General features: G+C 42.7%; 1 protein-coding gene across 1 annotated transcript in view; it reads left to right on the forward strand.

Annotated features, from left to right (window-relative positions):
- LOC128686029 (phospholipid-transporting ATPase ABCA3) overlaps positions 1–19,369 on the forward strand; it is a gene marked incomplete at its 3' end in the record, with an annotated part of 363,040 nt that overhangs the window by 131,821 nt on the left and 211,850 nt on the right. The window contains 3 exon segments of the mRNA XM_070083443.1: positions 274–410; positions 10,298–10,434; positions 12,185–12,339. Of these exon segments, the coding sequence (XP_069939544.1) occupies positions 274–410; positions 10,298–10,434; positions 12,185–12,339 (429 nt within the window).

Raw genomic sequence — 19,369 nt, forward strand, 5'->3', positions numbered from 1 at the left:
TTCCTAATTTACATTACAAAATGACTATTTAATCCCTAGTAGCAATATACTCTTTAACAACAGTCTACTTTACCAGTATTATTAACAATAGCCTGTTTACCCTTAGATAACCTTAATAACAAAAGCTTTCCTTGTCTTGGTCAATAATAACTTATTTATCATTAATCAACATCAGTTTATTTCACAGCATTAACATACGAATTTGAAAGCAAAGTTAGTCAGCCAAATGGCTGAGAGTTGAGTTTGTCAGACGTGTTCCTTGCATCACTGCAGAAGACGTACTGGCACGCTGGGACACCAAGACTCCAGCATCACCTGCAACACCAAGATGTGACGACAAGACAGAACGAAGAATACTTCGAGATGGAACCTGTGGGTCTACGGCCGGGGATCATCATTAAGAACCTCAGGTACATCCTGCTCTCCAAAGTCATCTCATTTGTCATCTTCTCCTCCTCCTTCTCCTCCTCCTAATCCTCCTCCTAATCCTCCTCCTAATCCTCCTCCTAGTCCTCCTCCTAATCCTCCTCCTCCTAATCCTCCTCCTCCTAATCCTCCTCCTCCTCCTCCTAATCCTCCTCCTCCTCCTAATCCTCCTCCTCATCCTCCTTCTCCTCCTCCTACTCCTCCCCCTTCTCCTCCTCCTACTCCTCCCCCTTCTCTTCCTCCTCCTCCTCCACCTCCCCCTCGCACTGGCTGGTAGACCACAATTCATTCCTATTTTTTTTTAGTTTAAACTTAGTCAAAATTCATCTGGAAGTGACAATACAATGAAGGAAATACAAGGCCAAGTGTAGGTGCATGTGCAGGTACAAGTGTAGGTACAAGTGTAGGTGCATGTACAGGTACAAGTGTAGGTACAAGTGTAGGTACAAGTTCAGGTACAAGTGTAGGTACAAGTGTAGGTACAAGTGTAGGTACAAATGTAGGTACAAGTGCAGGTACAAGTTCAGGTACAAGTGTAGGTACAAGTGTAGGTACAAGTGTAGGTACAAGTGCAGGTACAAGTGCAGGTACAAGTGTAGGTACAAGTGTAGGTACAAGTGTAGTTACAAGTGTAGGTACAAGTGTAGGTGCATGTGCAGGTACAAGTGTAGGTACAAGTGTAGGTACAAGTGTAGGTACAAGTGTAGGTACAAGTGTAGGTGCATGTGCAGGTGCATGTGCAGGTACAAGTGTAGGTACAAGTGTAGGTACAAGTGTAGGTACAAATGTAGGTACAAGTGTAGGTACAAGTGTAGGTACAATTATAGGTACAAGTGTAGGTACAAGTGTAGGTACAAGTGTAGGTACAAGTGCAGGTACAAGTGTAGGTACAAGTGTAGGTACAAGTGTAGGTACAAGTGTAGGTACAAGTGCAGGTACAAGTGTAGGCACAAGTGCAGGTACAAGTGCAGGTACAAGTGCAGGTACAAGTGCAGGTACAAGTGCAGGTACAAGTGTAGGTACAAGTGTAGGTACAAGTGTAGGTACAAGTGTAGGTACAAGTGCAGGTAGAAGTGTAGGTACAAGTGTAGGTACAAGTGCAGGTATAAGTGCAGGTACAAGTGCAGGTACAAGTGTAGGTACAAGTGCAGGTACAAGTGCAGGTACAAGTGTAGGGACAAGTGTAGGTAGCAGTGCAGGTAGCAGTATAGGTACAATTGCAGGTACAAGTGTAGGTACAAGTGTAGGTACAAGTGCAGGTATAAGTGCAGGTACAAGTGCAGGTACAAGTGTAGGTACAAGTGCAGGTACAAGTGCAGGTACAAGTGCAGGTACAAGCGCAGGTACCAGTCCAGCTACATGTGAAGCTACAGATAAAGGTGTAGATACATTTGTAGATACCAGTGTAAGCACCGGTGTACTTACAGATGCTGGTACAGAGGTACACGACCAGGTAGTCATACTGACAGAGGAACACGACCAGGTAGTCATACTGACAGAGGTACACGACCAGGTAGTCATACTGACAGAGGAACACGACCAGGTAGTCATACTGACAGAGGTACACGACCAGGCAGTCATACTGACAGAGGTACACGACCAGGCAGTCATACTGACAGAGGTACACGACCAGGCAGTGATACTGACAGAGGTACACGACCAGGTAGTCATACTGACAGAGGTACACGACCAGGTAGTCATACTGACAGAGGTACACGACCAGGCAGTCATACTGACAGAGGTACACGACCAGGTAGTCATACTGACAGGAACACGACCAGGCAGTCATACTGACAGAGGTACACGACCAGGTAGTCATACTGACAGAGGTACACGACCAAGTAGTCATACTGACAGAGGCACACGACCAGGTAGTCATACTGACAGAGGTACACGACCAGGTAGTCATACTGACAGAGGTACACGACCAGGTAGTCATACTGACAGAGGTACACGACCAGGTAGTCATACTGACAGAGGTACACGATCAGGTAGTCATACTGACAGAGGTACACGACCAGGCAGTCATACTGACAGAGGTACACGAATAGGTAGTCATACTGACAGAGGTACACGACCAGGTAGTCATACTGACAGAGGTACACGACCAGGCAGTCATACTGACATAGGTACACGACCAGGCAGTCTCATACTGACAGAGGTACACGACCAGGTAGTCATACTGACAGAGGTACACGACCACGTAATCATACTGACAGAGGTACACGACCAGGTAGTCATACTGACACAGGTACACGACCAGGCAGTCATACTGACAGAGGTACACGACCAGGTAGTCATACTGACAGAGGTACACGACCAGGCAGTCATACTGACAGAGGTACACGACCAGGTAGTCATACTGACAGAGGTACACGACCAGGTAGTCATACTGACAGAGGTACACGACCAGGTAGTCATACTGACAGAGGTACACGACCAGGTAGTCATACTGACAGAGGTACACGACCAGGTAGTCATACTGACAGAGGTACACGACCAGGTAGTCATAATGACAGAGGTACACGACCAGGTAGTCATACTGACAGAGGTACACGACCAGGTAGTCATACTGACAGAGGTACAGGACCAGGCAGTCATACTGAAAGAGGTACACGACCAGGTAGTCATACTGACAGAGGTACAGGACCAGGCAGTCATACTGACAGAGGTACACGACCCTGTAGTCATACTGACAGAGGTACACGACCAGGCAGTCATACTGACAGAGGTACACGACCAGGTAGTCATGCTGACAGAGGTACACGACCAGTTAGTCATACTGACAGAGGTACACGACCAGGCAGTCATACTGACAGAGGTACACGACCAGGCAGTCATACTGACAGAGGTACACGACCAGGCAGTCATACTGACAGAGGTACACGACCAGGCAGTCATACTGACAGAGGTACACGACCAGGCAGTCATACTGACAGAGGTACAGGACCAGGTAGTCATACTGACAGAGGTACACGACCAGGCAGTCATACTGACAGAGGTACACGACCAGGCAGTCATACTGGCAGAGGTACACGACCAGGTAGTCATACTTACAGAGGTACACGACCAGGTAGTCATACTGACTGAGGTACACGACCAGGTAGTCATACTGAGAGAGGTACACGACCAGGTAGTCATACTGACAGAGGTACACGACCAGGCAGTCATACTGACAGAGGTACACGACCAGGCAGTCATACTGACAGAGGTACACGACCAGGTAGTCATACTGACAGAGGTACACGACCAGGTAGTCATACTGACAGAGGTACACGACCAGGCAGTCATACTGACAGAGGTACACGACCAGGTAGTCATACTGACAGAGGTACACGACCAGGCAGTCATACTGACAGAGGTACAGTGAAACCTTTATAATATCACAAGTTAATAAAGAAGAATTCTTTTGTTTTTTCTTTCGACCTTAAAGATGTTGCCAGAAAAAACTTTTCTAATTATTAATAATGTCTCTGATTATAGACAGCAGCAGTCAATTATATTATTGTGTTTTAATAAGGGAAAATCTCTTTGTGTGTTAAGGTTGAGGTCGTAGGTATGTATGATGTTGCTATAGTAGATATAAGGGTGTGGTGGGTATGAGGGTGTTGTTGTAGATATAAGGCTGTGGTGGGTATGAGGGTGTTGTTTTAGATATAAGTGTGTGGTGGGTATGAGGGTGTTGTTGTAGATATAAGTGTGTGGTGGGTATGAGGGTGTTGTTGTAGATATAAGTGTGTGGTGGGTATGAGGGTGTTGTTGTAGATATAAGGGTGTGGTAGGTATGAGGGTGTTGTTGTAGATATAAGTGTGTGGTGGGTATGAGGGTGTTGTTGTAGATATAAGGGTGTGGTAGGTATGAGGGTGTTGTTGTAGATATAAGGGTGTGGTAGGTATGAGGGTGTTGTTGTAGATATAAGGGTGTGGTAGGTATGAGGGTGTTTTTGTAGATATAAGGCTGTGGTAGGTATGAGGGTGTTGTTGTAGATATAAGTGTGTGGTAGGTATGAGGGTGTTGTTGTAGATATAAGGGTGTGGTAGGTATGAGTGTGTTGTTGTAGATATAAGGCTGTGGTGGGTATGAGGGTGTTGTTGTAGATATAAGTGTGTAGTGGGTATGAGGGTGTTGTTGTAGATATAAGGCTGTGGTGGGTATGAGGGTGTTGTTGTAGATATAAGGGTGTGGTAGGTATGAGGGTGTTGTTGTAGATATAAGGCTGTGGTAGGTATGAGGGTGTTGTTGTAGATATAAGGGTGTGGTAGGTATGAGGGTGTTGTTGTAGATATAAGGGTGTGGTAGGTATGAGGGTGTTGTTGTAGATATAAGGGTGTGGTAGATATGATGGTGTTGTTGTAGATAAAAGGGTGTGGTAGGTATGAGGGTGTTGTTGTAGATATAAGGGTGTGGTAGGTATGAGGGTGTTGTTGTAGATATAAGGGTGTGGTAGGTATGAGGGTGTTGTTGTAGATATAAGGGTGTGGTAGGTATGAGGGTGTTGTTGTAGATATAAGTGTGTGGTGGGTATGAGGGTGTTGTTGTAGATATAAGTGTGTGGTGGGTATGAGGGTGTTGTTGTAGATATAAGTGTGTGGTGGGTATGAGGGTGTTGTTGTAGATATAAGTGTGTGGTAGGTATGAGGGTGTTGTTGTAGATATAAGTGTGTGGTGGGTATGAGGGTGTTGTTGTAGATATAAGTGTGTGGTAGGTATGAGGGTGTTGTTGTAGATATAAGTGTGTGGTAGGTATGAGGGTGTTGTTGTAGATATAAGTGTGTGGTGGGTATGAGGGTGTTGTTGTAGATATAAGGGTGTGGTGGGTATGAGGGTGTTGTTGTAGATATAAGTGTGTGGTAGGTATGAGGGTGTTGTTGTAGATATAAGTGTGTGGTGGGTATGAGGGTGTTGTTGTAGATATAAGGGTGTGGTGGGTATGAGGGTGTTGTTGTAGATATAAGTGTGTGGTAGGTATGAGGGTGTTGTAGATATAAGTGTGTGGTGGGTATGAGGGTGTTGTTGTAGATATAAGTGTGTGGTGGGTATGAGGGTGTTGTTGTAGATATAAGTGTGTGGTAGGTATGAGGGTGTTGTAGATATAAGTGTGTGGTGGGTATGAGGGTGTTGTTGTAGATATAAGTGTGTGGTAGGTATGAGGGTGTTGTTGTAGATATAAGTGTGTGGTAGGTATGAGGGTGTTGTTGTAGATATAAGTGTGTGGTGGGTATGAGGGTGTTGTTGTAGATATAAGGGTGTGGAGGGTATGAGGGTGTTGTTGTAGATATAAGTGTGTGGTAGGTATGAGGGTGTTGTTGTAGATATAAGTGTGTGGTGGGTATGAGGGTGTTGTTGTAGATATAAGGGTGTGGTGGGTATGAGGGTGTTGTTGTAGATATAAGTGTGTGGTAGGTATGAGGGTGTTGTTGTAGATATAAGTGTGTGGTGGGTATGAGGGTGTTCTTGTAGATATAAGGGTGTGGTGGGTATGAGGGTGTTGTTGTAGATATAAGTGTGTGGTAGGTATGAGGGTGTTGTTGTAGATATAAGTGTGTGGTGGGTATGAGGGTGTTGTTGTAGATATAAGTGTGTGGTGGGTATGAGGGTGTTGTTGTAGATATAAGTGTGTGGTAGGTATGAGGGTGTTGTTGTAGATATAAGTGTGTGGTGGGTATGAGGGTGTTGTTGTAGATATAAGTGTGTGGTGGGTATGAGGGTGTTGTTGTAGATATAAGTGTGTGGTGGGTATGAGGGTGTTGTTGTAGATATAAGTGTGTGGTAGGTATGAGGGTGTTGTTGTAGATATAAGTGTGTGGTGGGTATGAGGGTGTTGTAGATATAAGTGTGTGGTGGGTATGAGGGTGTTGTTGTAGATATAAGTGTGTGGTAGGTATGAGGGTGTTGTTGTAGATATAAGTGTGTGGTGGGTATGAGGGTGTTGTTGTAGATATAAGGGTGTGGTGGGTATGAGGATGTTGTTGTAGATATAAGTGTGTGGTAGGTATGAGGGTGTTGTTGTAGATATAAGTGTGTGGTGGGTATGAGGGTGTTGTTGTAGATATAAGGGTGTGGTGGGTATGAGGGTGTTGTTGTAGATATAAGTGTGTGGTAGGTATGAGGGTGTTGTAGATATAAGTGTGTGGTGGGTATGAGGGTGTTGTTGTAGATATAAGTGTGTGGTGGGTATGAGGGTGTTGTTGTAGATATAAGTGTGTTGTAGGTATGAGGGTGTTGTAGATATAAGTGTGTGGTGGGTATGAGGGTGTTGTTGTAGATATAAGTGTGTGGTAGGTATGAGGGTGTTGTTGTAGATATAAGTGTGTGGTAGGTATGAGGGTGTTGTTGTAGATATAAGTGTGTGGTGGGTATGAGGGTGTTGTTGTAGATATAAGGGTGTGGTGGGTATGAGGGTGTTGTTGTAGATATAAGTGTGTGGTAGGTATGAGGGTGTTGTTGTAGATATAAGTGTGTGGTGGGTATGAGGGTGTTCTTGTAGATATAAGGGTGTGGTGGGTATGAGGGTGTTGTTGTAGATATAAGTGTGTGGTAGGTATGAGGGTGTTGTTGTAGATATAAGTGTGTGGTGGGTATGAGGGTGTTGTTGTAGATATAAGTGTGTGGTGGGTATGAGGGTGTTGTTGTAGATATAAGTGTGTGGTAGGTATGAGGGTGTTGTTGTAGATATAAGTGTGTGGTGGGTATGAGGGTGTTGTTGTAGATATAAGTGTGTGGTGGGTATGAGGGTGTTGTTGTAGATATAAGTGTGTGGTGGGTATGAGGGTGTTGTTGTAGATATAAGTGTGTGGTGGGTATGAGGGTGTTGTTGTAGATATAAGTGTGTGGTGGGTATGAGGGTGTTGTTGTAGATATAAGTGTGTGGTAGGTATGAGGGTGTTGTTGTAGATATAAGTGTGTGGTGGGTATGAGGGTGTTGTTGTAGATATAAGTGTGTGGTAGGTATGAGGGTGTTGTTGTAGATATAAGTGTGTGGTAGGTATGAGGGTGTTGTTGTAGATATAAGTGTGTGGTGGGTATGAGGGTGTTGTTGTAGATATAAGGGTGTGGAGGGTATGAGGGTGTTGTTGTAGATATAAGTGTGTGGTAGGTATGAGGGTGTTGTTGTAGATATAAGTGTGTGGTGGGTATGAGGGTGTTGTTGTAGATATAAGGGTGTGGTGGGTATGAGGGTGTTGTTGTAGATATAAGTGTGTGGTAGGTATGAGGGTGTTGTTGTAGATATAAGTGTGTGGTGGGTATGAGGGTGTTGTTGTAGATATAAGGGTGTGGTGGGTATGAGGGTGTTGTTGTAGATATAAGTGTGTGGTAGGTATGAGGGTGTTGTTGTAGATATAAGTGTGTGGTGGGTATGAGGGTGTTGTTGTAGATATAAGTGTGTGGTGGGTATGAGGGTGTTGTTGTAGATATAAGTGTGTGGTAGGTATGAGGGTGTTGTTGTAGATATAAGTGTGTGGTGGGTATGAGGGTGTTGTTGTAGATATAAGTGTGTGGTGGGTATGAGGGTGTTGTTGTAGATATAAGTGTGTGGTGGGTATGAGGGTGTTGTTGTAGATATAAGTGTGTGGTAGGTATGAGGGTGTTGTTGTAGATATAAGTGTGTGGTGGGTATGAGGGTGTTGTAGATATAAGTGTGTGGTGGGTATGAGGGTGTTGTTGTAGATATAAGTGTGTGGTAGGTATGAGGGTGTTGTTGTAGATATAAGTGTGTGGTGGGTATGAGGGTGTTGTTGTAGATATAAGGGTGTGGTGGGTATGAGGATGTTGTTGTAGATATAAGTGTGTGGTAGGTATGAGGGTGTTGTTGTAGATATAAGTGTGTGGTGGGTATGAGGGTGTTGTTGTAGATATAAGGGTGTGGTGGGTATGAGGGTGTTGTTGTAGATATAAGTGTGTGGTAGGTATGAGGGTGTTGTAGATATAAGTGTGTGGTGGGTATGAGGGTGTTGTTGTAGATATAAGTGTGTGGTGGGTATGAGGGTGTTGTTGTAGATATAAGTGTGTGGTAGGTATGAGGGTGTTGTAGATATAAGTGTGTGGTGGGTATGAGGGTGTTGTTGTAGATATAAGTGTGTGGTAGGTATGAGGGTGTTGTTGTAGATATAAGTGTGTGGTAGGTATGAGGGTGTTGTTGTAGATATAAGTGTGTGGTGGGTATGAGGGTGTTGTTGTAGATATAAGGGTGTGGTGGGTATGAGGGTGTTGTTGTAGATATAAGTGTGTGGTAGGTATGAGGGTGTTGTTGTAGATATAGGTGTGTGGTGGGTATGAGGGTGTTGTTGTAGATATAAGGGTGTGGTGGGTATGAGGGTGTTGTTTTAGATATAAGTGTGTGGTAGGTATGAGGGTGTTGTTGTAGATATAAGTGTGTGGTGGGTATGAGGGTGTTCTTGTAGATATAAGGGTGTGGTGGGTATGAGGGTGTTCTTGTAGATATAAGTGTGTGGTAGGTATGAGGGTGTTGTTGTAGATATAAGTGTGTGGTGGGTATGAGGGTGTTGTTGTAGATATAAGTGTGTGGTGGGTATGAGGGTGTTGTTGTAGATATAAGTGTGTGGTGGGTATGAGGGTGTTGTTGTAGATATAAGTGTGTGGTAGGTATGAGGGTGTTGTTGTAGATATAAGTGTGTGGTGGGTATGAGGGTGTTGTTGTAGATATAAGTGTGTGGTGGGTATGAGGGTGTTGTTGTAGATATAAGTGTGTGGTGGGTATGAGGGTGTTGTTGTAGATATAAGTGTGTGGTAGGTATGAGGGTGTTGTTGTAGATATAAGTGTGTGGTGGGTATGAGGGTGTTGTTGTAGATATAAGTGTGTGGTAGGTATGAGGGTGTTGTTGTAGATATAAGTGTGTGGTGGGTATGTGGGTGTTGTTGTAGATATAAGTGTGTGGTGGGTATGAGGGTGTTGTTGTAGATATACGTGTGTGGTAGGTATGAGGGTGTATTTGTAGATATAAGTGTGTGGTGGGTATGAGGGTGTTGTTGTAGATATAAGTGTGTGGTAGATATGAGGGTGTTGTTGTAGATATAAGTGTGTGGTAGGTATGAGGGTGTTGTAGATATAAGTGTGTGGTGGGTATGAGGGTGTTGTTGTAGATATAAGTGTGTGGTAGGTATGAGGGTGTTGTTGTAGATATAAGTGTGTGGTAGGTATGAGGGTGTTGTTGTAGATATAAGTGTGTGGTGGGTATGAGGGTGTTGTTGTAGATATAAGGGTGTGGTGGGTATGAGGGTGTTGTTGTAGATATAAGTGTGTGGTAGGTATGAGGGTGTTGTTGTAGATATAAGTGTGTGGTGGGTATGAGGGTGTTGTTGTAGATATAAGGGTGTGGTGGGTATGAGGGTGTTGTTGTAGATATAAGTGTGTGGTAGGTATGAGGGTGTTGTAGATATAAGTGTGTGGTGGGTATGAGGGTGTTCTTGTAGATATAAGGGTGTGGTGGGTATGAGGGTGTTGTTGTAGATATAAGTGTGTGGTAGGTATGAGGGTGTTGTTGTAGATATAAGTGTGTGGTGGGTATGAGGGTGTTGTTGTAGATATATGTGTGTGGTGGGTATGAGGGTGTTGTTGTAGATATAAGTGTGTGGTGGGTATGAGGGTGTTGTTGTAGATATAAGTGTGTGGTAGGTATGAGGGTGTTGTTGTAGATATAAGTGTGTGGTGGGTATGAGGGTGTTGTTGTAGATATAAGTGTGTGGTGGGTATGAGGGTGTTGTTGTAGATATAAGTGTGTGGTGGGTATGAGGGTGTTGTTGTAGATATAAGTGTGTGGTAGGTATGAGGGTGTTGTTGTAGATATAAGTGTGTAGTGGTGGAAAGGGATAAGTATATTACTTATACTGTGGATGGTTGGGTTGTTGCAGGAAGGAGTTCAAGACCCTGGGAGGGAAGGTGAAGGTGGCTGTGGAAGACGTCTCCATGACCTGCTACGAGGGTCAGTGTACAGTGTTGTTGGGTCACAACGGTGCTGGCAAGACCACAACTATGTCTATCCTCACAGGTGAATATCTTTTACCAACAGAGATAAAATACATTCTTAGGCTAATTCTGAAAGTTCTGATACTATTGCTCTGAGTTTAACCTGGACAAACACAGCTGGTTACCACCTGTACGAATTGACAATTAAGTGATACAATTTAATCGATAAAAATTTAATAAGTGGTGCCCTACATACAAAAGCGAGGCTAAAGGGGTGAAGATCATGATAAATAATTGAGAGGCGGAGGCATATGACTCCTTCTGTATTGAAATCCATCATAGCGATAACAGTATTAAACCTGATCCATTACTGTCACTGCTCAATCCCAGAAAGGTAGCCTCTGCATGTCATAATCCCAGTTAAGGGCATATTCGTTCTATCTCCAAGTCCTAACGAGACCAAGGGACTCTATATAACTCAACCCTCTCAAGGGGTCCAGAAGCTGGAGATAAACTCCTTGGAGAGACCTAGGCAGTTGAGCTCACCAAACCCAAAAAAAATAACTCCTATAACCTATCATCTTCAAAAGGTAAAGAAACTGTTGATAAACACCTTTGTGAGGACCAAGAGCTAGAATAATCCGAACCTTCCTATAAGTAATATAACACCGTTGAAGGCTTGTAGTCAGTCAGTAATGGTTTTGAATAGTTATTGCATGGAAACTATGACACAATTTCTTTAATAAAACCGACAGTTTTGTACTTTCACTGCCCAAAGTTTTAAGCCGATCAGAAGAAGCATTTTCCAGTTATCGCACAAATATTTCTTTGGGGAAAATTCCCCAGGAATGAATCTAAGGGATACCCTCACGTTTTTCCCCATAAACTACTGTTGTATTAACATACATAAAATTTACAAATTTACAAATGAATAGCAATGCAGGTAAAGAGCTATAAAACCTCACCGTCAAGTAAGGTTCACCAATACCAGGAGTTTGAAGTTAATTATCTTACCACTAGAAAGAATGCTGAGATGAACCACAAGTCAGCCTGAGCCCTATGTAGAATTACTGACTCTCACAAGAGTTAGTTTAGTTTAATTAATGTGTTTATTATGCGCCCCATACCCATCCTGTGGGCAAGAGCCGTGCAAAATTTAAATAAACTTGGCTTTTGTGAAACTGTGGACATTGCCCGCCATGGGGGGTTGGTCTCCCATTTATTTTACAAAAATCGATTTTCTGATCTTAATGAAAGTAGCACTAATTATTCTCTTATGTTAGGACTCCTTCTTGACCAAGGTATTGTTGAAAAAATGGATTTTCTAATTAGGCTTAAAAATTTAAATTTGTAATAGACAATTCCATAAAAAACTATTGCCTCTCTCACTTCCCTCTCTCTCTCCTTCTCTCCTTCTCTCTCTCTCTCTCTCTCTCTCTCTCTCTCTCTCTCTCTCTCTCTCTCTCTCTCTCTCTCTCTCTCTCTCTCTCTCTCTCTCTCTCTCTTTCTCTCTCTCTCTCTCTCTTTACACAGGGTTTAACAAGGTTATGTTAAGGGGGGTCCAACTTTATTTACAAGGTAAGAGCTGTTGTCTACATCAGCTCATTTGAAAGCCTTTCTATTCTTATAAGATATAAAAACAGTGAACAGGACGAAGTTGAAGCCATCAGTGACTTTATTTGGTCATCTGTATCTTGGGAAACTACGTAGTTGCCCAAATGTTGTGCACTTGATACCCACTTTGAAAAAATATATTATCACAGATACAAAAGAAATGAAATTACTTCTATAAAAGATAATCCAGGTAATAACCAGAGGTACGTCTTCTGCAGGAGTGCATGCCCCTAGCGGTGGGAGTGCCCATGTGGGCGGCTGGGACATATCTACCCACCTGAAGGAGGCGAGAGAGGAGGTGGGTCTCTGCCCACAACAGAACATGCTCTTCGTCGACCTCACAGTCCTCCAGCACCTCCTCTTCTTCGGCAGGGTGAGTATGGCGACACAAGAGTACTTCACTCTCTTCGGCAGAGTATCATAATATATACTGGAATACTTCTTTGTCTTCGGCAAGGTGAGTATCATAGTACTGGAGTACTTCCGTATCTTCGGGAGGATATTATAACCGTCTTTGGGTTGATCTAGTAACTTGCCAGGTAGCGTAGAAGTAGGTGAGATATACGCCCATAGACTAGCGTCGTCTTTATTGAAATAATGGGGTTCACTGTAGGCAGTGTGAGGTGCGCCGAAGCCAGTCTGGGAGGGGAGCTGTTAACTGGAAAACCGCAGGTCTAGGAGTGAGATGGAGGCATGGCTTTGTATGTCCAACTTGTGGCCCTGCCTTCTGGTGGGCACTCAGGGGGGACTATGATAACTAGACAGTAGGCTTACTGTCTACATTTTACTTGGCCACACACCTTGTGTCTTCTCGACACGGAACTACAGGTGGGCAGAAGGAAAGAAAAAAATTAATCCCTGAAGGACTGGTTTAGACTTACCCCAAAATTTACATAATTCTAACACGCCTCAAAAACTCTCCCATATGTCAACTGGGAGAGAAAATGTGCTCAGACAGCATAGCAGAGGATGGAGCTGGAAGACGTCAACACTAGAACCTAAATCTTCTTATATATAGGTTGTTCAAAGGGCTACACCAGTCATTAGGCTTGTCCACACATCAAGGGATACTGAACCATCCTCACATCTGTAAACAATGACTGATAGTAGCATTTCCTAAGGTGTGAAATGTGACATAAAAGAGAAGCATTGACCTGACCTCTGATATAAAGTAACTGAATGTAACAAACTTGCTATTTGCAGGGAAATTTATTATAATAATACTGTGGTTTCCCTTAGAGTAGACATCAACAACATGTCCGATGGAAAACCTTTGATCAAATTGGACTTTGTCAACGCTTTCAGCTTAGTCAGAAGGGATGCTGCTCTTCAAGCACTTTCTAGAAACTTTCCTCTATCCCTTCATAGAATCGTGTTATAGTGTGACTTCTAAACTATTGTTTGGGGACCACGAAATTGACTCGTGTGAATGTGTGCAACAGGGGGACCCTCTCGACCACTTTCTATTATGTTTGGTCATCAAGGAAGTCACAGAAGCACTCTCCAGTGAGCTCAATATCTGGTTCCTGGATGATGGTACCCTAGCTGGCACAACAGAATCTCTACTAGAAGACATCAGAAAAATTAAAGACATGGGAGAAAGCCTGGGCCTTTCTTTAAACCCCACCAAATGTGAAATAGTTTTTACTAATCCACAGATCATCCAGAATATTAGTGCTGTTTTACCAGGAGCACGAGCCGTTGATCCAGCCAATAGCACTCTCCTTGGCACTCCTCTTGGGTCCAATGCCATCGATCTGATCCAAGAAAATAAAATCTCGGACCTCCGGACGATGGAAGGAAGGATGAAAGACATTGATACACATGATACCTTCTACCTACTCACCAGGTGCCTGTCAATCTCAAAACTTACCTACTTTCTGAGATGCTCCCCAGTCTTCAGCAGTCCGAAACTCGAGGAATATGACTCTCTCCTTAAGACCATGCTAGAGAGTGTATTGAATCTTTGAATCTTTCCCTTGAAAATGGACAGTGGTTGCAAAGCCTCACTTTCGGTCAGGCTTGGGGGGCTGGGAGTACACAGATCCTCCCAGATTGCCCTACCAGCTTTCCTATCCTCTTCCATAGCATCAAACAAGTTAATAAGACACAGTCTTTGGATGTTAACACATATATTAGCAGTGTGAAGAGGAGGAGCCCAGCCTGTCTGTTGCTGCTTGGTAGGTCTAACGAAACTGAGGGAGAGGACGAGCACGCAGTGCTCATGACGGCATCACGTGACGTCACACATGCTAGTCACTGAGCCTACTTAAAGAGAGCCTAAATATATACACGGATGATACGATCTACAATATACTACACAAGTATAAGTATGGGGAATTCAGTAGCTATACTGACAGCTATGCCAGTGCCATCACTGAATGGGAGACTCTTGCTGCTCCAGCACCAAACCCTAGTGCAGCACTGGCTTACAAACAGTCAAGCTGGGATGGCCCCATCTCTGAAAAGGTGCTTGCCAACATGCTCAGGGCTGCAACATCAGACAGGGAGACTACCCGTCACCAAGCTGTGAGCTTGTGGCTTAGCGCTTCTTTTTGATTATAATAATAATAATCCAAGCTGTGAGCGAACCTCACTCCGGGGACTTCTTCCAAACAGCTCCCATATCGGCAATGTGAACGCGCCTCGACCCTAAGACCCTCCGTATTGCAGTGGCTCTGCGACTTGCTGCCCCAATTCACACGGAATATACGTGTATTTGCGGCGATGTGCAAGCCGACCAATATGGTCTACATGGTCTTAACTGTTCCAAAAACAAGGGCTGGCAAGCAAGACACGATGAGGTCAACGACATCATAAAGAGAACCCTTGCTACAGCTGGATGCCCAGCTGAGAGGGAGCCCTGATCACTAGCAGCCAACAATACCCACAACCCAGCAAACCGCTCCAACGGGATCACCATCTATCCTTGGAAGAATGGCAGGCTCTTAGCATGGGACTATACCTGTGTGTCCACACTGGCGGACACTTATATCCATCACAGTGTCAGGCGACAGGGAGGAGCTGCTGACCACAGGAAGAAGTACAAGATCGTCAAGTACAGGGACATAGGCCAACAATATCAATTTGTCCCAGTGGGACCAGAGACCTTGGGATCATAAAGAAAACATGCCACATGTTTCCTTGAAGAACTGGATTCCAGACTCATCGACACCACCATGGACCTAACGGCAGCCACTTTCATGTTCCAGCGGCTCAGCATGGTCATCCAGAGGGGAAATGCATGCTGCATACTTGGCTCGCGTCCAGCTTCAGAGGAGCTGGAAGAGATTCATAACCTTTGATATATTGTACCAATATATTCATGTTTGTGTTTTATATCAATGTATTCTGTCTATTAATAAAGTTCACATATAGCTATTTATATATATATATATATATATATATATATATATATATATATATATATATATATATATATATATATATTTTTATTATCACACCGGCCGATTCCCACCAAGGCAGGGTGGCCCGAAAAAGAAAAACATTCACCATCATTCACTCCATCACTGTCTTGCCAGAAGGGTGCTTTACACTACAGTTTTTAAACTGCAACATTAACACCCCTCCTTCAGAGTGCAGGCACTGTACTTCCCATCTCCAGGACTCAAGTCCGGCCTGCCGGTTTCCCTGAATCCCTTCATAAATGTTACTTTGCTCACACTCCAACAGCACGTCAAGTATTAAAAACCATTTGTCTCCATTCACTCCTATCAAACACGCTCACGCATGCCTGCTGGAAGTCCAAGCCCCTCGCACACAAAACCTCATTTACCCCCTCCCTCCAACCCTTCCTAGGCCGACCCCTACCCCGCCTTCCTTCCACTACATATATATATATATATATATATATATATGTCGTGCCGAATATGTAAAACTGGTCAACTAGTAAGAACTCATTTAAAATTAAGTCCTTTCTAAAATTTTCTCTTATACGTTTAAAGATATATTTTTTTCATTAATGTTGATGTAAAAATTTATAATTTTGCACCAAAAGTATCTTAGAAAACTTACCTAACCTTATTATAACAAGAACAATTTATTTTAGCCTAACCCAACTAAATATATTTTAGATTTGCTTACAATAATTTAATACTAAACAAACACAGTGAAATATATTTTTTTCGTTAGGTTCAGAATGATTTTGGCGAAATTATTGCATACACAAATTTTCACTTGTCCTATATGACAAGATGAGCGTTGCTATTTAAGCCAAGATGGCAAGTTCTGCCTATTCGGCACGACACACACACACACACACATATATATATATATATATATATATATATATATATATATATATATATATATATATATATATATATATATATATATATATATATATGTCGTGCCGAATATGTAAAACTGGTCAATTAGCAAGAACTCATTTAAAATTAAGTCCTTTCTGAAATTTTCTCTTATACGTTTAAAGATATATTTTTTTTCATTAATGTTAATGTAAAAATTTTTAATTTTGCACCAAAAGAATCTTAGAAAACTTACCAAACCTTATTATAACAAGAGCAATTTATTTTAGCCTAACCAAACTAAATATATTTTAGATTTGTTTACAATAATTTAATACTAATCAAAAACAGTGAAATATATTTTTTTCGTTAGGCTCAGAATGATTTTGGCGAAAATATTGCATAAACAAATTTTCGCTTGTCCTATATGGCAAGATGAGCGTTGCTATTTAAGCCAAGATGGCAAGTTCTGCCTATTCGGCACGACATATATATATATATATACATTATATATATATACATTATATATATATATATGTATAATATATATATATATATATATATATGTATAATATATACATATGTATATATGTATATACTACGCTGACTCTGCTGTCTGGTCTAACCATACAGTGTATGAGCATTGATTCCCATTTTAGCGAGAAGACAGTTAGCGTAGTCAGCATAGGAGTCAGACAAATCAACACGTACGTCAGTGCCACATAAATGTACTGCTGTCCTTGGTCTCAGACCATAGGTTTGTGGCTGTACAGAATTATTATTGGTTATAGTAGTAGAGGGAAGGGTAGTAGAGAGGTTGTCGCTAGTATCAGTCTCATTGTGGCTTTGCAGTGCACTGGTTTGGTAATAGAGTTGTGGATGAGTGGAACAAGCTCCCGTGTACAGTTATTGAGGCTAAAACGTTGTGTAGTTTTAAAAATAGGTTACATAAATACATGAGTGGGTGTGGGTGGGTGTGAGTTGGTCCTGACTAGCTTGTGCTGCTGGGTCTGGTACAGTGCTCCATCCTTGAGTGGGGATGACCAGACTGGGTGGGTCATTGGGATAATCCGGGGGGTGGGTCATTGGTCTAATCTGGGGGAAGGGCGGACATGGACCTGCTCCGCATGGGTCAGTAGGCCTGTTGCAGTGTTCCTTCTTTCTTATGTTCTTATGTTCTTATCTTCCTCCAGCTCAGCCTCGGTTTGCACGTTGTCAATGTATTTCATGTGGTCAAATGTGAGCTTAATGGGCGTTCCTGTGGCATTCTCCCTCACATCAAACTTGTTGCCGTAGAGCTGTCCGAGGACACGTTAATTAAGCATCAACGAATTTGGGAATTAGCTTATACAGTGGAACCTCAAATATCAAACATAATCCGTTCCAGGAGTTAGTTCTAAATTCGAAAAGTCTGAAAAGCAAAGCAATATTTCCCATAAGAAATAATGGAAATACAATTAATTCGTTCCAGAAACCCAAAAATATTCACCAAAAAAATACATTTTATTGAGATTAATTATAGTTTTACTTACATACAACAAATATAGTGTTCAATTATGTATTAATAAATTTAAATAAACGTATAAAATAACATTTTACTTACCTTTGTTGAAGATTGGTGATGGCATCTGGAAGATAGGGAGGAGGAGAGAGGGAGTTGGGGTTAGTGTTTGGAAGGAGAATCCCCCTCCTGAGGACTTCAGGTATCAAAGCCCTCTCTGGGATTACTTCCCTTCTATCTTTTAATTCCACTAGGACCAGCTTGAGAGTCACTGGACCCCTGTCTCAAGAAATAACTGTCCACAGTCCTCTGTTTCTGGTGCCTCTTAAAGATTTCCCTAAAATGGGACATGGATCTGTCACTGAGCTCGTTGCAAAGATGGCTTGTTTCAGCTTGTTAAATTAGACACATGTGCAACTCTTGGGTATCTTTATTGAGGAAACGTTTCGCCACACAGTGGCTTCATCAGTCCATACAAAGGATAAACTTGAAGAACAGGAGGAGAATGAGGTAATCAGTCCCTCAACCTTGAGTCGATGTGGTCAGTCCATCAATCTTGAATAGAATACGGCATTTGAGCGGAGAAGCAGCTTATAAACCGTATGGCAGGAGAGGTGCAGCAGTGGTAGGTGGTGTCACATTTGTCCAATGTGGAAGTAAGTCGTGCCCAAGGGTTAGGCAAGCGAAGAATTCCCAAGCATTAAGATCCCAAGAAGTTGCAGTGTCTGACAGGATTGTAGATGAATGGTTCAAAGAACCATTCTCCTGTTCTTCAAGTTTATCCTTTGTATGGACTGATGAAGCCACTGTGTGGCGAAACGTTTCCTCAATAAAGATACCCAAGAGTTGCACATGTGTCTAATTTAACAACGTGTCGGTTCTTTGAACCATTCATCTTGTTTAAGCTTGCTCAGGGTGGTATTTCTCCACAAACATTTGGACATCATTCCACATGGACATCATTCCGCTTCTGTATTATTTCCTTCTTCACATCTATGGTGTTTCTCACATTTTTTACCACAGGGGTACCACTAGCAAGTTTCATTGCTCCCATTGTAGCTCATTTCACAGTCCCACAAGCACTAAACACAATGAAATAATCGTGAAATGTTTGAATGAGAGTACAGGTTAGTGTTCACTCAAGCATCAACAAAACCAGACTGGCTCACGGCGCCTGTGTGGGGAAGCAAACAGAGTGGGCTACCGGACAGGTCCGGTACCCGGCAGTTCGAAAATAGGGGCGAGTTCGATAATAGGGAGAAAGTTGGTTCAAAAAAAGGGTTCTATTTTCGAAGAGTTCGATAAGCGATACGTTCAAAATTTGAGGTTCCACTGTACATACCAAGGGTTTGCGTAGGATTTTGCAATATTACTTTGCAACCTTTTTCAACCTTACTCTTCTTAGCAATAGCATTACAATTAGGTGTAAACCTATCTGTTGCTTTCTTGAGGCTTTCTTGTACTCTCTGAAACACATGCTGTGAAGTTCGCATCTTGTGTGATAAGATAAGATTTCTTTCGGATTTTTAACCCCGGAGGGTTAGCCACCCAAGATAACCCAAGAAAGTCAGTGCGTTATCGAGGACTGTCTAGTTTATTTCCATTGGGGTCCTCAATCTTGTCCCCCAGGATGC

This window comes from Cherax quadricarinatus, chromosome 9 (genome assembly GCF_038502225.1).
Source record: "Cherax quadricarinatus isolate ZL_2023a chromosome 9, ASM3850222v1, whole genome shotgun sequence".
Lineage (NCBI taxonomy): Eukaryota > Metazoa > Arthropoda > Malacostraca > Decapoda > Parastacidae > Cherax > Cherax quadricarinatus.